The sequence below is a fragment of the Camellia sinensis genome, unplaced genomic scaffold (assembly GCF_055761805.1).
Source record: "Camellia sinensis isolate YWXY unplaced genomic scaffold, ASM5576180v1 Unanchor10, whole genome shotgun sequence".
NCBI classification, from domain to species: domain Eukaryota; kingdom Viridiplantae; phylum Streptophyta; class Magnoliopsida; order Ericales; family Theaceae; genus Camellia; species Camellia sinensis.
Window position 1 is genome coordinate 7,657,774 of NW_028128988.1, and position 22,485 is coordinate 7,680,258.

General features: G+C 35.3%; 1 protein-coding gene across 1 annotated transcript in view; it reads right to left on the bottom strand.

Annotated features, from left to right (window-relative positions):
- The window catches only part of LOC114260259 (DNA-directed RNA polymerase 3, chloroplastic), a 110,078-nt gene extending 105,616 nt beyond the window's left edge, over positions 1 to 4,462 (bottom strand). Inside the window, 2 exon segments of the mRNA XM_082911213.1 lie at positions 2,201 to 2,265; positions 3,818 to 4,462. Of these exon segments, the coding sequence (XP_082767339.1) occupies positions 2,201 to 2,265; positions 3,818 to 4,462 (710 nt within the window).
- Positions 4,463 to 22,485: the final 18,023 nt, after the last annotated feature.

Consider the following 22,485-nt stretch of genomic DNA (forward strand, 5'->3'; position numbering starts at 1 on the left):
CGGGTTCTTGCTCCGACCCGCTTTCATCATCCCAAGTTACGGTGTAGACTTTCTTCCGATTCTTTTTCGAAGGGCATTCAAGAGACATATGGCCAAACCCTTGACATTCATAACACTTGACCCCTGATCCCCTTACAATCTTTTTTTCAGTAGTTTGAGCAAATTTTGGTGGAACAGTTTTGGGTTTGTCATTACTCTTATCTTTTGAAATAGGGGCTCTGAAATTCGGCTTCTTTTTCAAAAAAATTTTAAACTGTTTTGTAAGCATAGCCGTCATCTCAGACTCTAAATCAAATTCAGTCTCCGGAGGTTTTGCAGTCTCATGGGCACTCGTAAAAGCCATATTTTCTTTTTGCTTTTTCTTAGAAATTTGGTGGGCTTCATAAGTCTGCAAATTTCCAACCAGTTGATCGAGCTTGAGGGTATCAACATTCTGAGCCTCCTCAATGGTTGTCACCTTTGGTTGGAACCTCTCGGGAAGGGACCTCAAAATTTTTCCAACAACTTTTGCTTCAGGGATTTTTTCACCGAGAGTGAAACAAGAATTCACGATATCACTGAGTTTTGCATAAAATTCATCGAACGTCTCATCGTCGCGCATAAAAAGGGTTTCAAAGGCAGACGTGAGACGTTGAAGTTTTGACCTTTTAACAGAAGTAGTACCTTCGTGAATCGTTTCAAGAATATCCCACGCCTCTTTTGCTATTTCACACGTGCAAATTCGACGGAATTCTTCAGGTGTGACAGAGCAGAAGAGGGAGTTGAGAGCTTTGCTGTTCCAACTCGAATTCTGGTAATCGGTTGTGTCCCATTTATCAAGGGGTTTAGGAATATCAATCCCATCAACAGTGATTGTAGGTTCACTCCACCCAAAGATTACGGAGTGCCAAACTTTCTCATCGATGGATTTTAAAAATGCTCTCATACGAGCTTTCCAATAAGAATAGTTTGTTCCGTCAAGTAATGGGGGTCTATGAGTCGAGTTACCTTCACGAATAGAATCCATGATACTAATCACACAAAATCACACTCCTATAGTTTTGAAAAAACAAAGAGTGACCCGTTCTGATACCAATTGAAAATCCTACGTGATTTGTGATTAGATCAAGATTAACTTATTCCAAAACCCAATAAATTCAAAAACTCTCAACCTAAAATCATCAAACACTTACGAGAGTGATTTTAGTTTGTTTGTTTTTTAGAATAAACAATAAATCGACACAAACAATTTTTTACGTGGAAAAAACCACAATTGAAGAACCTTCAATTGTAATCCAAAACCACGGGTGAAACGCCACTGTCAATCCACTACTGAAGAACAAAAAGATTACAAAGATACAATACAAATTACCCAACCCAGTCAATTTGTCTCTGAATCTTCTGTAACTCTTTTCACCACACCTTCGTCACGGAATTGATCCTGAAGTTGATTCCACACCACAACTCCACTTGTCGAATTAACGACTACGTAGAATCAAACGCCTTTTGAATTCTACGCTTTAATCTTCGGAATCCACCGAAGAGAACTTTCTTGTACCTTAAGAAGCAACCTCCTTGATGTATGAATCGCAATGCATAAGTTCAGAACTCTCTCAAGAACATCAAGGAAAACTATCAAAAATCTCCAAAGAAAACTTTAAACACAACCCTAGTTTGTTTTGATCAGATCTAGGAAAACGTACTTCACAAAAACACCCTTAACAGCTTTAAATAGAAATCTGGATCCGCGATCTCCGCTCGAGCTCACCACAGCCCGCTCGAGCGGACTGACCAAAAACGGCGTGTGAATAAGCTGAGATGCGCTCGAGCGTATGATAATCCGCTCGAGCGTAAAATCACACCCACCAGTATTTGTGCTTGCCCTGTCAAAATACTGAGACCTGCTAATCTACGCTCGAGCTCAAAAGTCTCCGCTCGAGCGGACAGTACAAAAACACAAAAAAAACTTTTGAATCAACACAAGGTTTTGTCTCCGGATTTGACAACATAGGGACCTAACACTATTGTACAAATTCTTCACCTAGGACCTGAGTGGACTGTTTTATCAAGCAATTCTGGTTTTATTTTGCTTGATTAGATGTTGTTTATGCCTCCTAATGGGCTGCTCCTCGTTGCTACTAATTTTGTTGTGCTTCGTTCTGTTTTTTCCACCATGTGTTCTGTTATATCTTTGTTGTGTAATGATGCATTTTTTTTTCACCTTGGCCTTTGATCTATTATTGCTTCATTGTAATTTCTCCCCATCAATAAAATCTCTCTTTTTCTCTGATGAAAACAAAAAAATAAATAAATAAATAAAATTAAGCATTTATGGCAAGACCACATTAGCATCATATCTCTTGACCTGGTACATTTGTCTTGATTTCTATATGCATCTATGGCAACACTGGCAAGACTATGATTGCATCGGCACTACCATTAATGTATTTCTATTTATCAACTATACTATTTTGTGCTTCTTAGATAGGCGATAGGTGAGTGTGATTACCAATTCTTCAGTGTAACAACATTAGTGGCAAATTTTCTGAGGCAGAACATTGAAAGTCGAATTTAATTTGATTGGCTTTATTCACAGATTTCTGTAACATGCTTGTAGTCCTTCTGCAGTTTTATTTTTGTTAATTAGCTTTCTTTGTTTTGATACTTCATAAGGTTTGATTCATTGCTTGTTACTTGCATTTTTTTTTTTTTTTTCTGGTTTCCAAAGTTGTAATTATGTTGAAAAAATAAGTGAAAAACCAGTTTGTGGCTTCTAAGGAGATGTTGTAGCAACAAATATACCGACATTGAGACTATTGGATCCATAAGATATAATCCACGAAAAATCTGGAAAGGCTTGCTTGGATCAAGAAGATAATCTACCTAAAATCTGGTAATTCGGTGCCGGCATAGTTGGGATGGTCTTGCTTGCTTTGATACTTTTTGCACTCGCCCTTGATTTTCATCACTAAAATTTTTTGTTCTTTTGTTTATCAAAAATGAAAGATCTGGAAAGGCTATGACGTTAGTTAATCTGAGATATTGAATGGAAAGCAAGAAAAACATCTGTTCGTGTACCAAATCAAAACAGAATAACAAAAATACAAATCAATGAAGAAGACTAGACAGAAATCTTCTCCTATTTTCTGCTTTCTTCTCTTCTATTTCCTTGGACTACTCTATAATGAGTTAAAAGCTCGCTGTTGTATCCTGGAGAATGATCACCAAGAGCCATCTGCATTCTGCACCGAATGGAGGCTTAATCAATCTTAAGGACAAAGAGTTTAATTTTGGCGTTGCAATTTTTTCATCCTCTTTAATAAGTTTCTTTCCTTCATTTTTATCTTACTTTTTTTTTTTTTTTTTTTTTTAAATCGATCTTAATCAATCACTGTTTTTATAATTTTTTCATAACGAGGACCAAATACTTTGAACCACCTACAAAACTTGCATAACACTGCTTGAAATTAAAGAAATTTATTCTAAAACGAAGCCTTTATTAAATATATATAATAATAAAAAAATTGTTTCTTTATAGATGAAAGTTCACTTTAAAGGACTACTAGACATAAAAAGATCAAAGAATCATAATACAAACAAAACATAAAAAGGTCAAAGAATGATTATAGATGAATTATATTATATTAGGTTCATAATACACATAGATATCACACAAACACTAAACCAAGATAGCACAAAATGATCTACAAAACGGACATCGGCGAGCCTTTAGCAGCCACTTGAACAAGCAGTCTCTGTGGAACATATGCGAGCAAGGCGTTATCGCAACCGTCATTCCTTCACAAATCCCCTCCAAACAAATTGAACACGCGTCTACCTCTTTATCATCACCTTCCAACTCCTTCACCGTTATCGCAGCCTCAATTTGGTGAAGCCCTTGACGCTTCTGGTTCGATATTGGTTTCACCCACAAAAGCATCGGTTCCTTCAGAAGCAACCTTAACATAACCCGAATCTCATGAACTTCATCAACAGAAAACTTTCCCGAAACGTTTTCGCTGTTTAAATCCACGACTTTCTGTCTTCTAACTTGTTTCCGTGAAAGCCTTTTTCGCATATAGCTCGTGGTCCTCGAAATATAAACATCTACCGCTATAACGATTGTGGGTTTTTGATGAGATGTTTTAATGTCAAACTTGAAACAACTGTGCAAGTATACAGATACATCTTTAATCAAATTCAAAATTGTTTCTTCGGAAAAGTATTTTATGCCTTGGATGGCTTGAGAAACCAACTGTTCTGTGGAGTTCAGAGTTGATAATTTCATGAGATCGAATATTGACACTTCGAACTTTTTAAAGATTTCTTTAACACGACCACCTTGTTTGATCTGAATCGCTTTCTTGGATGCGTTGTTGATGCGAAACATAAACAACCCTTGTGATTCTTCTATGTTGTAGAGCTTTTCATTCCACTTAAACACACTAACTTTTAGGTCTTTCACTTCATTAACACTCACCATCTCTTTCTCTCTTTCACAACAAGGAATAGAGCAATGGTACGGCAGGTAAGGTTTGAAAAACAAATCGAATGGTTATATATATATATATATGCATATACATGTAGTGAGATTGAAATCAGAAATAGAAAATAGTACTTTTTCTAGGAAAAGGTTTCCTAAAATAAAATCTCAATTGAGTTTGGATTCTGAAATCATAAATAATATATTGTGAGATTGAAATCATAAATAGGAAATAGCACTTTTTCTAGGGAAAGGTTTCCCAAAATAAATCCCAATTGAGTTTGGATTTTGAAGTCATAAATAAATGAATACTTTCCTATACACGATTTTATTACACCCTATCATCAAGTTAGTTAATTAAAATGGTAGTTAAATAACTCAAGGATAATTATGTAAATGATCCTTATATTATACACAATGTGTTAATTTAATTCTTTTTATTTTAATTTGTTCGATTTTACTTTTTTATTTAACAAATTGTGTCATTTTAGTCCAATAAATAACGAAAATTGATACATTGTGTAAACTATAGGGATCAAATTGGCACATAGTTTGACTTTCCGTCCACCAAACTTAACAACCTTTATTTATTGTACTAAAATGACAATCCATTAAATTAAAGGTCAAAATCGAACAAATTGAAACAATAGGAACCAAATTGACATATCGTGTAAATTACAGAGACTATTTGTATAATTTACCCATAAATCAAAAAAATTATTTAGAATTTATAATCTAGGCCATGATTCAATCATCGTTGGGAAAAAAAATTAAATTAAACAAAATCGTGATACTAATGACATGGTATCACTATCATTCCAAAAAAGGGGTTCATCCCTCCCATGTGAGGATTTTATTGATGGGTGATGTCACGTATCACTAATGATGCAATATCACCGTTGTATTGAATTTTTATTCTATGATTAGGCGGCACAACTATTAAATCACTCTACCCTTTATATTTAAACTTTTGAGTAAAATGGACTTTTTGTAAAACGAGAAATTATTTGAATGCCTACATCATTCAATTATTGGACAAGTGTTCTATTAGTGGAACACATTGTTTTAGTCAATGACATTTAAATTGAAGCACCAGATAAATTTACCCTAGAAGCAAATTATAATTTTTCTTATAAAACGAGTTGAACTTGTTCATGCGACAATCATAAATAACCCGATGAGTTATCAACATAAGTTCGTTTAAGAGTTCTATCGAAATACAACTTTGGTAAAACATGGGAGAGAGTTAAATAAAAATAAATAACCAAGTGAATCACATCAAATCAAAAGATAAATCTGTAATTCATCTGGTTGAAAGATAAAAGGGTAAAATTTATTATACCCACTCGTGGTTTCATCATGGAACACTTTTTTTTTTTAATCAGCGAAAATCAATAGTTAATTGTTAGATTAGCATCAGTGGCGGAGCCAATATTTTGATTCATGAGGGCATCATTAATCCTTAGCTATATCAATTAAAAAACTTAACCAAGTCTAATTTTTATTTGGTGATAGAATGACCAAAGATCAATGTGATGTCAAAATTATGTACCTTAGATATATTTTATTAACCACTATGTTTTTATATGCTATTTTAGTTACTAAGGGTTGGTTTGGGAAGTGGGTTAGCTTTTTGGCTTTTTGGCATTGTTGGTTCTTTTACTCTGGGCTAAAAAACTTGGTTTGGGAACTTTTTGACTTTTTGGCTTTTTTGACTTTTTCTGTGAGAGAAGAGTGTAATGATTATGAGTTGGATGTGATGTTTTGTTTGTTGTGGCTAAAATAGCCTATTTTGTCTTTTAGGACTAAAATAGCTAAAAAAGTCCACAATCTATCTTCCCAAATGGAGCCTAAATATGATGATAATCACAATTTAAAATATAATAACATGCGTACCAAAAAAAAAAAAAAGAAGATATATGTGGAGAAAAACAAGAGAGAAATGAGAGAGATATAAATAATTATAAGTGAATATTTTGATAAAATTAAACATTTATAATGGTAAATTATAAGGAATTTATTAAAAATAAAGAGAAAAGATGAGATATAAACATTTTGAGACTTATTTGACAATTAAAAGGGAGTTAAATGAAAAACTTCTTCTAATTAGAGGTAACAGTATAATTTTCAAAAAATGTGTCTCCCCTAGACCCAATATAGCTCTGTCCCTAATTAACACCTTATGAGAGTTGAAACTTACACCCATACACATTGCAAGAAATCATTGCTCTCCTATTACACTCCTAGATGTAAAACCCAAGATCGTCACTCGAACATTTTACCCCTATAGTTTAAATATATGCAAACAACCCTTTTATAATTTTGGATTAAAGTCATACCGTTAGTTTTTTTTTTTTTTTTTCTTTAATATATGCAGAAAACCACTTTTCCAAATTGAAAGTGGGCAATGCAAAATTTTCAAGTCAAAGGAAAAAATATCCTCATCTTCATCTTCTTCTCTAAATTAAATCATATTCTTCGCTAAATCCTAACTCTAACCTTTAATGTCCTCGCCCATAAAAAAAAAAAAAAAAAAAAAAAGCCCTTTCAAATATCCTCTTCTATGAATAATATAATTTAATTTAAAGTGTTATTAAATGAGAAATTAAGTTAAAAATTAAAAGTTATTAGATTAAGATAATTTTATGATAATAAAATTAAGGTGTTTAAGTTCATTTATGGTTTAATTTATTAATAATAATATATATATATTCTAAAATGTTATTAAATAATAAATGGCAAAAACTTAGATTTAGGTACAAAAACTTACCAAAAGGGTTAGACAACAAGTCATTTGGGTCCAATCGCTGGCATATGTGTATGTATTCTCTATTGCATCAGCAAAACAAAATTTTAAATTTCAAGAATTAAAACAACACAACACATGCATATATTTGAATTGTCTTCTGATTTTTGTCCCTATCTGGGAAGAAAAAAAAATCATTTACAACATTCATCATCAACCCAATTTGTTCTTACAACGAGGCATAGAAAACAAAAACAATTTAATAAAACATTGCTAAAAGGAAGTTTATTTTCTAATCATCGATTCCTATTACTTTTCCCCTACCTTGGATTTGTTCACACCCAAGCTTGCAACCTTCATCACAATCAATGTCTGTGGAACCTTGTAATTCCATGCAGATGGGCATGCAAGCGTCCAAACATTTCGATATCGGCACGATGGATTCGGTCAATACCAACATGTTATAAATTAATAATAAAAGCATTGCAATTGATTTTTCAGAAGAAGCCATAGCAAAATCTTTTGTTACCAATTTTGTTGGTAATCCATCCCTTGAGAGTAAAGTTGAAATTGTGTGTAACCAAGAATGGCTTCATAACTGTAACTTTTATTTTTTTTTGGTGACAACCCTCACATGTTGGAAGGGTAGTGAGAGAAATGAGGAGAGTGAGGGTTGCAATTTACATGAGAGGCAAGTTTTGCTAAAAACAAGGTACTTCTCCAACACCAATTCAAATCGATTATTTTCTTCAATCCTTTATGTAGAGATATAATCTTGAGTCGAGTCGGTTGTCCAGTTTTACTAGAAATATTAATTAATATATCCATAAATGTGTTAACTACAATACAAGATATGCATGTTGACTCTATCTCTTGATGTGGAGTCTACCTAACATTGTGTTTAATATTTGTCTTGTAAATTATAAATATTTTCACTACCGCAAATTCTGACTATTTCTTTATTTTCTATTTAATTTTGAAAATTAAAAATCCCACTATCACAAGTTTTAATTATTCCTTTATTTTCTATTTACTTTTGAAAATTTAAAATTCCTAGACAATGACAATTCAAAAAAATATATTATCTTGACTAATTTTTTTTAAATATGATGATTTTTTTTTTTTTGATCGGCAAAAAGAAACTTTATTAATGGAAAAAGAGCAAGATAACAAGCACAATACATCAATAAAGGGCATGGAAGTGCACCGCATCACAATGAGTTAATTGATCCCAACTAGGTTGGTACCAAAAGACTCATCCTATCATTTGCTAATACTCCCATAGTTGGTGAGAGACCAACGAAAAGACAACACAAAACAAACACCAAACAACTATACAACAGATCCAGCTCAACCCAACAAATCAGATCCAAACAGCCACCCAAACCAAACAGACCAACAGACCCAAACCCAACAGATTAGTCCAGCAGATTTGATCCAGATTGCAGACCCACACCAAACAGACCAGCAGCCTTAACAAACTGTTAAGGCTCTCTTTTTTTTTTTTGATCAGCAAAGAGAAATTTCATTTAATAGCATGAAATTAAAGGTACAGGAAGATGAGATGCATCGAGAGAGATTCGGAAGTATAAAAATACCCCTACTACTGCTACTCGCATCCATACAACCAACCCCTAAGCCTCTCGATTTTTTTAAATAAAAAAGTTAAGAAGAACTTAACTAGAGAATTAAAATACATGAATCCCCACATATTCAACCCACTAAAACACCCAATACAAACTAAATGAACTACCCTACACCCAAACTAAACTAAATTAACTAAACCAATCCCGGGAACAACACCAACGCCTCTGCCAAGTCCACTCCTCTGACGCTGCTGCAAGAACAAGACATGCCTCTGCAGCTTCAACCACCCTCTCCTAGCTGCTGCCCACGCCACCTCTAAGCTGCTGCAACTCCAAAGCTACTACCCACTCCACCAACAAGCCATGCCTCTGCCGAGAAGACTCCAAAAACCACCGCCGGGAACAACACCCACTGCCGACAGAACTACACCCCGGCTGCACACCCACTGCCTACACAACAACACCCACTGCCGAAGACACCCACATAGCATCTCCCACCAGATCTTCTTCTTGCTCACACCCAATCCCCACGCCATAACCTGTGCTGCAGCCTACAAAAAAATAACTACACCTCCTCTGCTACATCAGGTCCTCTTCTTTCTCGCACCCAATACCCACTGCCAAGCACCAAAACCAACAGGTCTTCAATCACATGCCGCGGATCCGCACACCCACTGAGCACCGACCACCAGCTAGGACACCTCCAAACAAAGGTAGAAACTCACCCCTCAAACTCTTGCTCGAGGAGAAGCGCTCGAGTGACAACCGGACAGAACTGGATCGCACCCCTCAAGCTCCACCTCGCCAAAGCGCTCGAGTGAAATACCTGGAAGCTCCTGCTGAAACAGCTACTGCAGCAAGGTTCAAGCAGACGAGGACAAACTGAAGACAAAGCCTGGACACACCAACCACTAACCCGTAGCAATGAAGCACACCAAGGAGGGATGAAAACGGGGGACTCAAGTTTATTGAAATGAAAAAACTGACAAGGAAAAGGAAAAGAACAAGCTAGGCCAGCCGACCGCCATCGCCAAAGGCGGCGGCCAGCCGGCCCAAAAAGAGGCCGGAGATGGAGGTTTTCAGAAAAAGAAAAGAGAGGTTTTTAGAGAGAGAGAGAACTAATCCTGTTAAGGCTCTCTTAACAGTCGTAGAAGGCACCATCTATTTAAATATGATGATATAGTGTTGATGGTTTGTGATTTTTTTTTTCCAATTAAAAGTTTTAAGACAATGTATATAAAAAAATATTAAAAAAAAAAAAAAGAAGGAAGAAGAAGAAGAAAAATACACCAATTGACATTCTAAATTATGTTAAAATGAAAATACTAACCACCACTTAATAGTGGTTTACGCAGGAATATTGTACTTAGCAGGGGCAAATTTATATGAATTTTAAAATTGACAATTAAATTTTAATTATTTTATTATTAACATTGTATGTGAATTATATTAAAATATTCAATTCTATAAAATTTGAAATTTTTACTAAACTTGCAAATAAAATTTATTTTTTAAAAAATATTAAGATAGACACACACAAAATAAAATGCATCAAAAGATAGTTATATAAGTTGTTTTCCACATTATACAAAACAAAAAAGGATTAAAAAAAAAAAACATAAGTACAATTTCCAAATTTATCAAAAATTTCACTATGTCTACGTGGAATGAAAAGACACTGAAGCTCTATACTTTCAAATTCTAAGCCCTCTTTTTTTCAATAATCCTACTATCAGATTATGATATCATAGAATTTCCCTTTTGTTAATCGGAAGAACTATATGCAAGTGGAAAAAAGAAAATTACATGGAATACAAATGAAAGGTTGTAGAGATTGTATTTGTTATTTTTTCTCCTCTTCTCACCTGCATGTAATTTTTCCTTATTTATTATATAAAATGTTACCACTTTATATCATTTTCATAAATTAGTAGACTTGCTGAAGTTGTTGTGTTTCTGTTTTGCACTGGTTTGCTGTCAGTTGGTTGGTGGGCTGGCACTTGGTTGTTTGAATTGGTTGGTGGTCTGAATTGGTTCCTTGTTTTTGGCTGCTGCAGGTGGTAATTAGGAGGGTTTTGTGACTGGTCTGCAGTTGGTGGTCTGCTGTTATATTGGAGGAGTTTTTGGCTCTAGTTTGAAGTGAGATGTCCTACTGATTTGCTCTAGACTGGAATGGTGGTCTCCCCATCCTCTTCTGGCAGCTGCTGTGAGATTGGGGGTTATAGGAGTAGGATTAAGGTTGCTATGTGTTTTTGTTTTTGTTTCCCTTTTTGGTTGGTTTCTCATCAACCTTTTGGCTTAACCTAGTTGGGATTAGAGAGGTTTGCTTTGATGCTTTTTGCTCTTGCCTCCCCTCCTTGTTAATGTATACCATGATGTTTTTGTTATGTTATCATCAATAAAGAGTTTTTTTTTTTGCTGATCAAAAAAAAATATTATAACAGACCGACACTACTCTATTAACTCTACCCTAAGATCTCGCCTGACTAGGACATAAGTGCCTTGAAACCTGAGTTTATTTTAATAATGTATCTTGCTGCTTATATTTATACTAATACAATAATGCCTTCACATAATAAGCAAAATATAATAAGATAATATAGTCATCCAAACATTATTACAAATTTTTATCCAACATTTTGTGTTCTACGATTAGTTGAATAGAGATTAGTGCCAAAATGTTGGAGTGGATTTGGCTACAAAAATCTCGACTGAACTGGGCATCTAAAGGGGATAAAAACACTAGATACTTTCACATTATGGCTTGCAACAGAAATAGTAGAAACTCTCTAAATTCAATTGTTGTGAATGGCTCTATGATTGAGGAGCCTTTGGAACTTAAGGCAGCAGTTAAGGCCCATTTCATGAGGCAATTCTCTGAATCTTGGAAAGTTAGACCCAAATTGTTTGGCCCTTTCAAGAGTATTGGTGGAGCTCAAGTGGTGGATCAGTTGGAGGTAGAGTTTACAGAGGAGGAAGTTAGGACTGTTATTAGGTGCTGTGATGGTAATAAGGCCCCTGGTCTTGATGGTTTCAACATGTCATTCTTTAAGAAATGTTGGAAAATTGTGAGAGTGGATGTGCTACAGTTTATGAGGGAATTCCATCAGAATGCTCGTCTTGTTGGTGGGATTAATAGCTCTTTTATAGCTTTAATCCCAAAAAATCATAACCCTTCTTGCCTAACTGAATATAGGCCCATTAGTTTGATTGGCTCCTTGTATAAGATTTTAGCAAAGGCGCTAGCTAATAGAATGAAGAAGGTGATGCCTATTATTATTAGTGAGGTTCAGTCAGCCTTTTTGGGGGGAAGGAATATATTAGATGGTATTTTGATAGCGAATGAGATAGCTGATGGGTGGAAGAGATCTAATAGAAAAGGCTTGGTGCTTAAATTGGATTTTGAAAAGGCCTATGATTCCATTAATTGGGAGTTTTTATTTGACATGTTATTAAAGTTTGGCTTTGGAACTAGATGGGTAAGCTGGATGAAAGCATGTGTATCAACGGCTAAGATCTCTGTTTTGGTAAATGGGTCACCAATATCTGAGTTTTGTCCTCAAAGGGGTCTTCGTCAAGGTGATCCGTTGTCACCATTTCTATTCAACATTGTGGCTGAGGAACTCAACATTCTACGGAGCAGGGCTAAGGAGTTGGGCCTAGTTAAAGGAGCAGAGGTGGGTGCTAATGGATTGAGAATAACACATTTACAATTTGCGGATGATACGATTTTATTCTGTGAAGCAGATAGGATGGAGGTGAGTAATATCAAAAGAATTCTAAGATGTTTTGAGATCTCATCAAGTCTGAAAATTAATTATCACAAGAGCGTCATTTGTGGTATTGGGGTGGATGATGGCCTGTTGCATGAGTTTGCCTCTTCTTTAACGTGTAAGCACCAAAAGCTGCGTTTAAGTTATTTGGGACCTCCATTGGAGGCTAATCCAAGTAGGAGAAGTACTTCGCAGCCTGTTCTTGACAAGTTCAAGCAGAAACTGGCTTCATGGAAGAGAAGGTTACTTTCTTTCGCTGGGAGACTAACTTTAATCAAATCTGTGTTGACTAATCTGCCTATCTACTATTTATCATTGTTTCGGATACCTGTTGGAGTGGCTAAAAAGATTAAGCGAATGCAATAAGCTTTCCTTTGGGGCAGATCAGACCTCAGACAAAAAGTCCATATGGTCCGGTGGGAGGTGCTCGCTAGGAGTAAGAAATTAGGTGGTTTAGGTTTGCGGAGGATTATAACGATGAATCAATGTCTTTTGTTAAAATGGTGGTGGAGGTTTGAAGTTGAGAATCACTCTCTTTGGAAGGCTGTGATATGTACAAAGTATGCGGCAAGGGATGGAAGATGGTTACCAGAATTAATGGACAGAGAATCTAAGATCTGGTCTGGTATAATCAATGCTGTAACATCCGTTCCAGAGCTACATAATTTTTATATTAATAATTCATAGATTGTTTTGGGGGATGGGAGTAGAATTCGATTTTGGAGGGACAAATGGGTTGGTAATGTTCGTTTAATGCACAAATTCCCAAGGCTTTTTTCTTTATCTAATGACAAAAATGGTGTGGTTAGTGAGTTCTTCATGAGAAGGGCAGATGATAATGGATGGAATCTTAGCTTTAGAAGATCTTTGCTGGTATGCGAGGAGGAGGAAGCTAGAAGATTATTCAATTTGCTTAATAATGCACCACCAATATGTCTTAACATATTTGATGAACTAAAATGGAGAGCTGACCCATCTGGACTGTTTACTGTTGTATCAGCATATAAATGGTGTGAATCACTTATGGGGTCTGTAGTGCCAGTGGCTGATTTAATTTGGAACAATTTTGTGCCTCCCAGAGTGAAATTTTTTGGGTGGTTGGCTTGGTAAGGTTAAAACTTCCAGCTTTCTCCATAGAATTGGAATCTTAACTGAGAGTGCTAATCTTGCTTGTGTTTTCTGCCATGATGAGGTTGAATCGGTGGATCATCTATTTCGTTTCTATCCTTTTGTTTGGTTGTTGTGGTCTAATATAGTTAGATGGTGGTGCTTGTAATGGGTCCTACCAGGCTCTGTGACTGGTCTGCTGCAATGGTGGTCTGGTTGTAGAATGAAGAAGCTGGAGAAGAAAATCTGGATGGTTCTCCCTCTGGCTACTCTCTGGTCCACTTGGCAGCATAGAAATGCTTGTGTATTCTCTGGTTCTTAACCAAATTTGGCAGATTTGTGTGATCTAATGAAGGTCAGATTAACTATGTGGCTCAAAGCATTGCCAATTCAGGTGGAGTTCTCTTTAAATGATTTGGTATTTAAACTACAGCAAGTGAGGCATTGCATTAGAAATGGAGGTGGATGAGTCTGATGTCAGGTATGTTCTGCTATTTTTGAGTCTGTTGCCTGGTATGCTACTGTTTTGTGGTATTGCTGTTTGGTGGTGGAAAAACAGGAAGCTGTGGGTCAAATTCTGCTGGCTGTAAGTTTTGTTGGCTGAAGGGGGTGCCCTGTCTTGTTGGTCTGATATGTCAAGTTATGGGTCAAATTTGTCTCAGGTTTGATGGTAGTTGCACATTAGCATCAGGTTACTGAGGTTTCTGAGGAGGTATGGGTCTTTGTCTTACCTCAGATTGGTGGTTCTTTGTTTTCCTATCTAACTGTGCTGATTCTGATAATTATGTGCTAACTCTACTTCTGAGGATGGGATCTGTTGGTCTGCTAAATTCTGCTTACGTCTGCTGTGATGGTCTCTAGTGTGGAGCTTGCTGTTGATCTGTGCTTTTGTTGTGTTGGTTGTGTTGTGATTAGGTGCTAGATGAATGGTTGAATGGCTGAATGGTCTGCAGGTCTGGTTGGCTGATTGGCTGATTGCTTTGTTCTCTCATTAATTTTGGTATTCTATGGGTTTTAGAGGTCTGCTCAGGTGCTCATGCTATATTTTGTTGGCTGTGTGAGGAAGTGCTGGTGTCTGCTCTGGTCTCAGTTCTGCCGATGTCTGATTGGTTGTTGTTTGGTCTCATTTCTGCTGGTGTCTGCTCTGGTCTCATTTATGTTACACTGCTAGTGATTGTTTTAGCTAAGGTTTGAATTGGTTGTTGATCTGTATGTCTGCTGCTAGTTGCTGTGGTGCTCAGGCTGTCTTGTGTTGGCTGTGTGATGATATTGTGTGGCTTTTGAGGTGCTCATGCTACGTGGCCTCCTATGCTGCTATGTGGCCTTCTGATTGAATTGTTGTTGATCTGCTAGTGGACTAGCAGGGGAGAATGATGAAGGTTGATGTGGGGTGCAGCTCATATGAGTGCAGCTCTGATGTTGTATGATGCTAATGTATGGTGCTCTGCTGACGTTGACTTCTATATGTTTGTTAGTTTGTTAGTTTGTTAGTTTTGGTTATCTTCTGCTTGGGTGAGGTTGGCTTCGGTGTTTGTGGTTGGCTACTCACCAACTCTTGATAGTGTGCTAGCATATGATTGGGCAGCCTTATCGGTGCCAACCTAGTTGAGATTGTTTTTGTTCGCTATGATGCTTTTTGCACTCATCATTCTCTTTTCTTTTATTGATATAATTGTTTTCTATTTCATCAATAAAGTTCTTTTTTTCTTTGTTGATCAAAAAAAGAATAGAGATTAGTGCTCATCAAAAAAAGAGATTATTAATAATGTTATAATGATCATATTTTTTATAATTTTTTGTTTACCGTCTTATGTGTGGTTTAAATTTAGAGATATTATTTATTCCTAAATTAAGTTTTCTTCTATTGAATATTTTAATAATATATTTAAAATTTAGAATTTTTTTTTAATATTATATGAAATTATTGATTTTCATTAATTTTTATACAAAATCTTAAGGGATAAGTGAAATGTACTATTTGAGCAGATAACTACAGAACAATCTTGACATTTTTGGCTTTATAACTTATGAAATCAACAAACATGTTAACAATGAGCGAGAGAGAGAAGTGAGGTCAATGTTATTAAAATTATAAAGGAGATTTTTACAATTATACTAAACTTCGGGGGAGATAAGTGTAATTTATTCTTAAAAAAAATGATAGTAGTTTTGAATCACAAAAAATAAATAAATAAAAATAAAAATCTTGCTTGTAAATAAACCAAACCAAACCAAACCAAACCAAACCAAGCCTTAAGTCCCATCAAATGGGGTCGACTACATGAATCCTCCTTCTCCACGCGGCCCTATCAAAGGCCATTTCATTAGTCAAATTAAATAGATTCATATCTCTATTTATAACGCTAGTCAACGTTAATCTAGGCCTACCCCGTCCCCTAACATTTCCATCTACCGTTACAACATCGCATCTCTTCACTACTGCCTCTGTTGGTCTCCGTTGAATATGACCAAACCATCTCAAACGATTCTCTCTCAACTTATCTTCTATCGGTGCTACTCCTACCCATTCCCGAATACACTCATTCCTAATCCTGTCCTATCTAGTCTTACCACACATCCACCTTAGCATCCTCATCTCAGCCACATTCATCTTATCTACATGTTGTTTCTTGGTTGCCCAACACTCCGTCCCATACAACATAGCTGGTCTAATGGCCGTTCTATAAAACTTACCTTTTAGTCTAGTGGGTATTCGTTTATCGCACAATACCCCAGACGTACTTCTCTACTTACACCATCCCGCCTTAATCCTATGGGTCACATCTGCATCAATCTCTCCCGTTGTTGTGATAATCGACCCTAAATAACGACAATGTTTACTCTTAGGCAGTTCTTGGTTCTTAATCTTCACTTCTCCTCTGCTTTCATTGTTACTGTTACTAAATTTACACTCCATGTACTTCATCTTAGTTCTGCTTATCCGAAATCCTTTAGATTCAAGAGCTTTTCTCCAAATCTCCAACTTTGTGTTAACTCCTTCTCTAGTCTCATCCACTAACACAATATCGTCTGCAAAAAGCATACACCATGGCACGTCATCCTGAATATTTATCGTCAACTCGTCCATAACTAAAGCAAAAAGATAAGGACTTAAGGTAGATCCTTGGTGTAACCTTACAGTGATGGGAAATTCATTTGTTTCTCCAACTGTCGATCTAATAGTGGTCACCACCCCTTCATACATGTCCCTAATCACATCAATGTAGCCTTTTGTCACCCATTTCTTCTCTAACGCCCACCATATTATATCTTGGGGCACTCTGTCATATACTTTCTCAAGGTCGATAAACACCATATGAATGTCTCTTTTCTTTTCTTTATACTTTTCTATTACTCTCCTCAAAAGATAGATCGCTTCCATTGTTGACCTACTAGGCATAAACCCAAATTGATTCTCTGACACCTTTGTTATGTCTCGCAATCGGCGTTCCATCACTCTCTCCCACACTTTCATTATATGACACATTAGCTTAATTCCTCTATAGTTGTTACAATTCTGGATATCACCTTTATTCTTATAGATTGGCACTAAAATACTCTTCCTCCAGTCATCTGGCATATTCCTAGTCAACAAATTTTTGCTAAACAACCTAGTCAACCAAGCAACTCCCTTTTTACCCAAACACTTTCAAGCTTCAATAGGGATATCATCAGGTCCTAAAGCCTTACTTGATTTCATCTTCTTAAGTGCAATCTCCACTTCAAAGTTCCTAATCCTACGATAGAACCTATAGTCTTGGTTTATCGTATTACTGATTATTTCTTCCCCTATTGTCGTACTTCCATGTTCCTCATTTAACAGTTTCTCAAAATAATTCTTCCATCTTTCCTTAATCTCATCATCCTTCACCAATACCTTAGAATCCTCACTCTTGATGCACTTTACTTGATTAAAATCTCTTGTTTTCCTCTCCCGTATCTTAGCAAGTTTGTATACCCTCTTCTCTCCCTCCTTACTATCTAGTCTAGTGTATAGGTCATCATAAACTTTCAACTTAGTCTCTCTCACTACTTTCTTGACCTCCTTATTAGCCAATCTATAGCTCTTAAGGTTTTCATCAGTTCTATCCTTCTGCCACTTTTTAAAGCACTCTTTTTTTACCTTAACTACCGCTTGGACCTCTCCCTCCACCACCAAGTTTCCCTAGAGCTGGGTCCCGTTCCTTTTGACTCTCCAAGCACTTTCCTTGAGATTCTCCATATACAATTGGCCATCGAAATCCACATAGTGTTAACATCACCTTCTAAGTCCCAAGTACCTTCCTTATCCATTTGATTCTTAAATATTTCTAGTTTATCCCCTTTTAAGTCCCACCATCTCGTCCTACGATGCCCACCATCCTTCCTAGCTTGGTATTGCCCTCTAAAACATAAATCTAGTACCAAAATCCTATGTTGAGAGACCAGACTCTCTCTAGGAATCACCTTACAATCATTGCATTTTAGGCAGTCCACTTTCTTAATAAGAAATAATCTATTTGGCTCTTAACTAATCCACTCTTAAAGGTTATTAAATGCTCCTCCCTCTTCTTATACATAGTATTGGCCACTCTTAAAATATTAAAAAAATTATAATTAATATTTAATTATCAAAAAACCTCACTTTAAAATTTGTCTTTCACCCTAGAAAGGTTGAGCCATCCCTATATGTTAACCAAACTTAAAACAGTTATACATTTTTTATAAAATCAGGTGTTATAAAAATAAAAATAAAAAAATGTATTCACTCTACTTGGTTTTAAGTTTCTAAATTCAATTTTTTAAAAATTAAGTTTTTTTTTCATATTTTTTTTGTTTTTAGTGAATTTTTTAAAAATATTTTAATTTTTTTTTTATTTTTTAGATGCACTTAGATGTACCGAAAAAGTAAAAAATCATTTTTAAAAAATAATAAATATACAAGAATCTGAAAATGTTTTGAATTTTTATATTTTTGGTATATAGTGAATTTTTTAAAGATTTTTTCACAATATTATAATTTTTAATCGTATTTATATTAAGTGTATTAAAAAGTAAAAAAATTGCTTAAACTATTAAAAATTCACTAAAAAAAAAATTAGAACTAATAGATACCTTATCTATCACAAATCCTAACGCAACTGTAACTTACCAAAAATGCATTTTCCTAGAAAGAAAGAAAGAAAGAAAGTACTTTCCCTTTCTTGCTTAACAAGAATATTACACGGAAAAAAACTCCCATCTCATCTCAAATTTGTATACTAGTTTTACAAATCCTACCTACCCATTCCTCTATTGCTGCAAGAACTCTGTGATGAAAGAGAGAAGAGAGAGAAGAAAGAGATGGTGAGTCTTAATGAAGAAGTGAAAGACCTCAATGTTCATGTCTTCAAGTGGAACTAAAAGCTTCACAACATAGAAGAATCACAAGGGTTGTTCATGTTTCGCATCAACAACGCATCCAAGAAAACAACTTGGATCGAACATGGCGGTGTTAGAAAGACCTACTCAGCATCTTTGTTTGAGCTCGAAGCATTATCAACCCTAGACTCCACACAATATTTGGTTTCGCAAGTCATTAAAGACAAACAGTTCCATTCCAAAAACACAGCTATAAATATGAGAAAAGACATATCTGCATATCTACTAAGTTGTTTCAAGTTCAATATCGAAACACTCTATCAAAATCCCACAATCGTCATAGTGGTAGATGTTTATATTTCGATGACTATGAGGTATACGCGAAAGAGGGTTGCACCATCACCCTTTTCATGGTGCAAGAAGCAAAAAGTTATAGATGATGATGATGATGATGATGATGAATCCAAGGGTCTAAAGCGCAGCAAATTGTCTGTCGAAGAAGTTGAAGAGATTTGTGGTGGGTTATTGGCCGACCTGGAGGAACCAATGTCGTGCCATGAGTGTCAAGGGCATCACAAGATTGAGGTTGCGATGAGAGTGAAGGAGTTTGATGGAGACGATGATGAAGAACCAGTAGATGATTGTTCGATTTGTTTGGGGGAGATATGTGCAGGAATGATGGTTGCAATAACGCCTTGCTTGTATATGTTTCACAGAGATTGCTTGTTTAAGTGGTTGCCAAAGACTAGTCTGAAAAATCTAGAAATCCCCTAAATGTTGATTTGTGATTATGTATCAATTTTAAGTAGTATATAACAATCTCAATCAAACAATCAAGACAAAACGATACAACGATTTTACGTGGAAAAACCACAATTGGACACCTCCAATTGTGTTAAAAAACCATGGGCAACAGCCACAAAACAATCCGTTAAGAAGATTTAAAGGAATTACACAGGTATACTCTCAATTACCTAACGAATCCACGCCTAATTGAACCAACCTCTATGTGCCTCTTCCAACCCTGTCTTCACCTCGGAATTGTCTTTACGATAAGCCACTTTAGAATCCATCGAAACTTCAGGCTCGAATTCTTCAGAATCCACCGAAGAACAACTCTCTCTCTCTCTTGTGTAGAATTAAACAAATAATCCTTTTATGTAAACTTCTAAAACCATGCGTTGAATACTCAATCAAAACATCAAAGAAAACTAGCAAAATATCCCCAGATACAAACCTTAGAATCCAAAAAGAAGATCTGGAGGACTTGTCCAAGTTTTGGAAGAAACCCAACTACTAATAGAAAACCAAAGTAATCCTAGTTTTGGAAGAAAACCAATTCCTTATAGAAATCCAAGAATCTGTGTTCGCAAGGTCCGCTTGAGCATGGTAATTTCCGCTCGAGTGGAGGCTTCAAAATTGTGTGATTCATATAGGCTTCGCGCTGCTTCACGCTCGAGCGGAAGTTTCCACGCTCGAGCAGAGAATCACACCATCCAGTACTTTTTCAGGCGAAGCAGAGATGCTATGAGCTTGCAATCCATGCTCGAGCGTCACTGTCCCCCCTCGAGCGAGACGACCAAAATTGAAAAATTTGGAAAACTAAATCCTGTTACAACCTCGGTTTTGATCCATGGAAATTAACAAAGACACGATTCGGGTTGGATTCGCATCTAAACACTCATAGCCTCACTGAAAAATGCGAAAACAAATACAATTGAAAGGAGTTTTGTCAAACGGGGTTGCCAAGAATAAAACCTAACATAGTCGATGTCCCTTTTATAGATCATTCTGTGCTACCGTGGTTTAGTACTAGTGTGATATTGTGTATTGTGATTATAATATAATACAATTCATGTGTAGTTATTCTTTGATCTTAACATATGTTTTGTTTGGATACTGATTCTTTGATCTTTCAACTATAAAGAAGCAATTTTGTTATTATACGTCTTGTTATGTTTTATGTATTGGTGATTCTGATACGGTTTTCATTCTTTGATCTTGTTATGTTTTATTTGTATTTTTTTATTCTATTGATTTCAAAATTTTGAAATGCATCACTCTCCTGTTACTTTGATACGATAAAGTATTTACCACTAATTGTAAAGTCTCTTCGTTCACAAAAAAATGTAAAGGTGAAAGGAAAAAAAAAATAAAAAAAATCAGCGATGGGTGCGTTACTAATTGTAGATGTGTTACTATTTTTTCCCGTTGCACTCATCTCTCACATTGCGTTAAATCAAAAATTGAAACAAAAAATAAAAGCGTGTTCAGAAAATTTAAAGTTCGGACTGCGTGTTCAAATTTCAACTAGTGTGGGCTGCGTGTTCACTATCTAATCTGGGCTGCGTGTTCAGAAAATTTAAAGTGTGGGCTGTGTGTTCACTTTCGAATTCGGGCTGTGTGTTCGACAAATCAGTGTTTGAGCCGTGTGTTCGCCTCTTAACTAATGTGTACTGTGCGTTCGCAATTAATTAATGAGCCGAGTGTTCAGAAATTCGAGTGTTGAAACTACATGTTCAGGATGCAAGCAAAGTACTATGTCATAAGCTAAACTGGTGCAAAGGCCATAACGTAACGGTTACGATAACCGGAACTGTGATTTTTTTTATTTTTCACACAATTTAAAAAAAAACTTACCGATACGCAAATTTTTTTTTTCAAAATCTAATTTATTGAGGTTTAAAATAGATTTTAATAAATTTTTGTTAATTTTAAGTATGATCTAATGTACATATTTTCAAATCACTATAAAAAGAGTTTTTTTATATTTTATTTCAATAGTTAATGACTTTAAGAATAATTGATTTTAAATGTTTACAAATTATTTTTGACCAATACACGAACCAACTGAATAAAAAGCATTCACAATTATTAAATGATTATAAAAATAAAAATTATGCCTTAAACAAAAAAAAAAAATTAGGCATTTTTTTAGACAACACTTTAAAGCTAACTAAAAAAAATTATTTACAATTACGTATTAAAAATTATTTTTAAACTACTGATTTTATTTATTTATTAAATGCATTTTTTAGACAACACATTAACAAAATAAAAAATATTAAATAAAATGATTAAAAAAATAATGCAACCAATGTTTATGTATTTTTTATTTTATATGCTAATGTAATGAAATAAAAATTATAAATAAAAAAAATTCATTTAAGATTTTTTCTTTGAATTTAGATTACTTGAGTATTTGTTCTTTTTTTGTATTCTTTTATTATTATTTTTTTTAGGGGGAAACTATTTAGAATATTATAAAAGGTGTAACGGTGTATAATGGACCGTTACAGCCATTACAGTACCGCTAATGCTGTTACGTAACACCGAAACGGCCTTTATATATGTGAATTTCCGTCACACTACTATAACCGCCGTAACGGGTGGCGATAACCATCACAACCGTTACGTAACGGCGTTACATAACGATTGCGACCGCTTTTTAAAACCTTACATGTGACATTT